The sequence below is a fragment of the Penaeus monodon genome, chromosome 31 (genome assembly GCF_015228065.2).
Source record: "Penaeus monodon isolate SGIC_2016 chromosome 31, NSTDA_Pmon_1, whole genome shotgun sequence".
Lineage (NCBI taxonomy): Eukaryota > Metazoa > Arthropoda > Malacostraca > Decapoda > Penaeidae > Penaeus > Penaeus monodon.
In genome coordinates this window covers 20,482,016-20,482,216 of record NC_051416.1, presented here as the reverse complement: position 1 = coordinate 20,482,216, position 201 = coordinate 20,482,016, and the positions used below count along the sequence as shown (strand labels likewise).

Here is a 201-nt window from a genome sequence, read left to right as displayed (position 1 = left end):
TCACTGAACATCATAATCAAAAGCGCGAAGTCAGTGATCTCACTTTTTGTACATGTTGGTGGAGGAGTGGGAGAGGGCGAGGTAGTTGCCCCGGCAGCGTCTCCTCCAGCGCCAGGAGCCTCGCCAGCAACTTGGGAGGAGGAAGGTCGTGCACTGCAACTGCAGCTTGCCGTCGTTTGGACTTCCTGCTACCTGCAATGC

General features: G+C 56.2%; 1 protein-coding gene across 1 annotated transcript in view; it reads right to left on the bottom strand.

Moving 5' to 3' along the window:
- LOC119592849 (transmembrane protease serine 11B-like protein) overlaps positions 1-201 on the bottom strand; it is a gene marked incomplete at its 3' end in the record, with an annotated part of 17,713 nt that overhangs the window by 10,828 nt on the left and 6,684 nt on the right. The window contains 1 exon segment of the mRNA XM_037941749.1: positions 44-192. Within this exon segment, the coding sequence (XP_037797677.1) occupies positions 44-192 (149 nt within the window).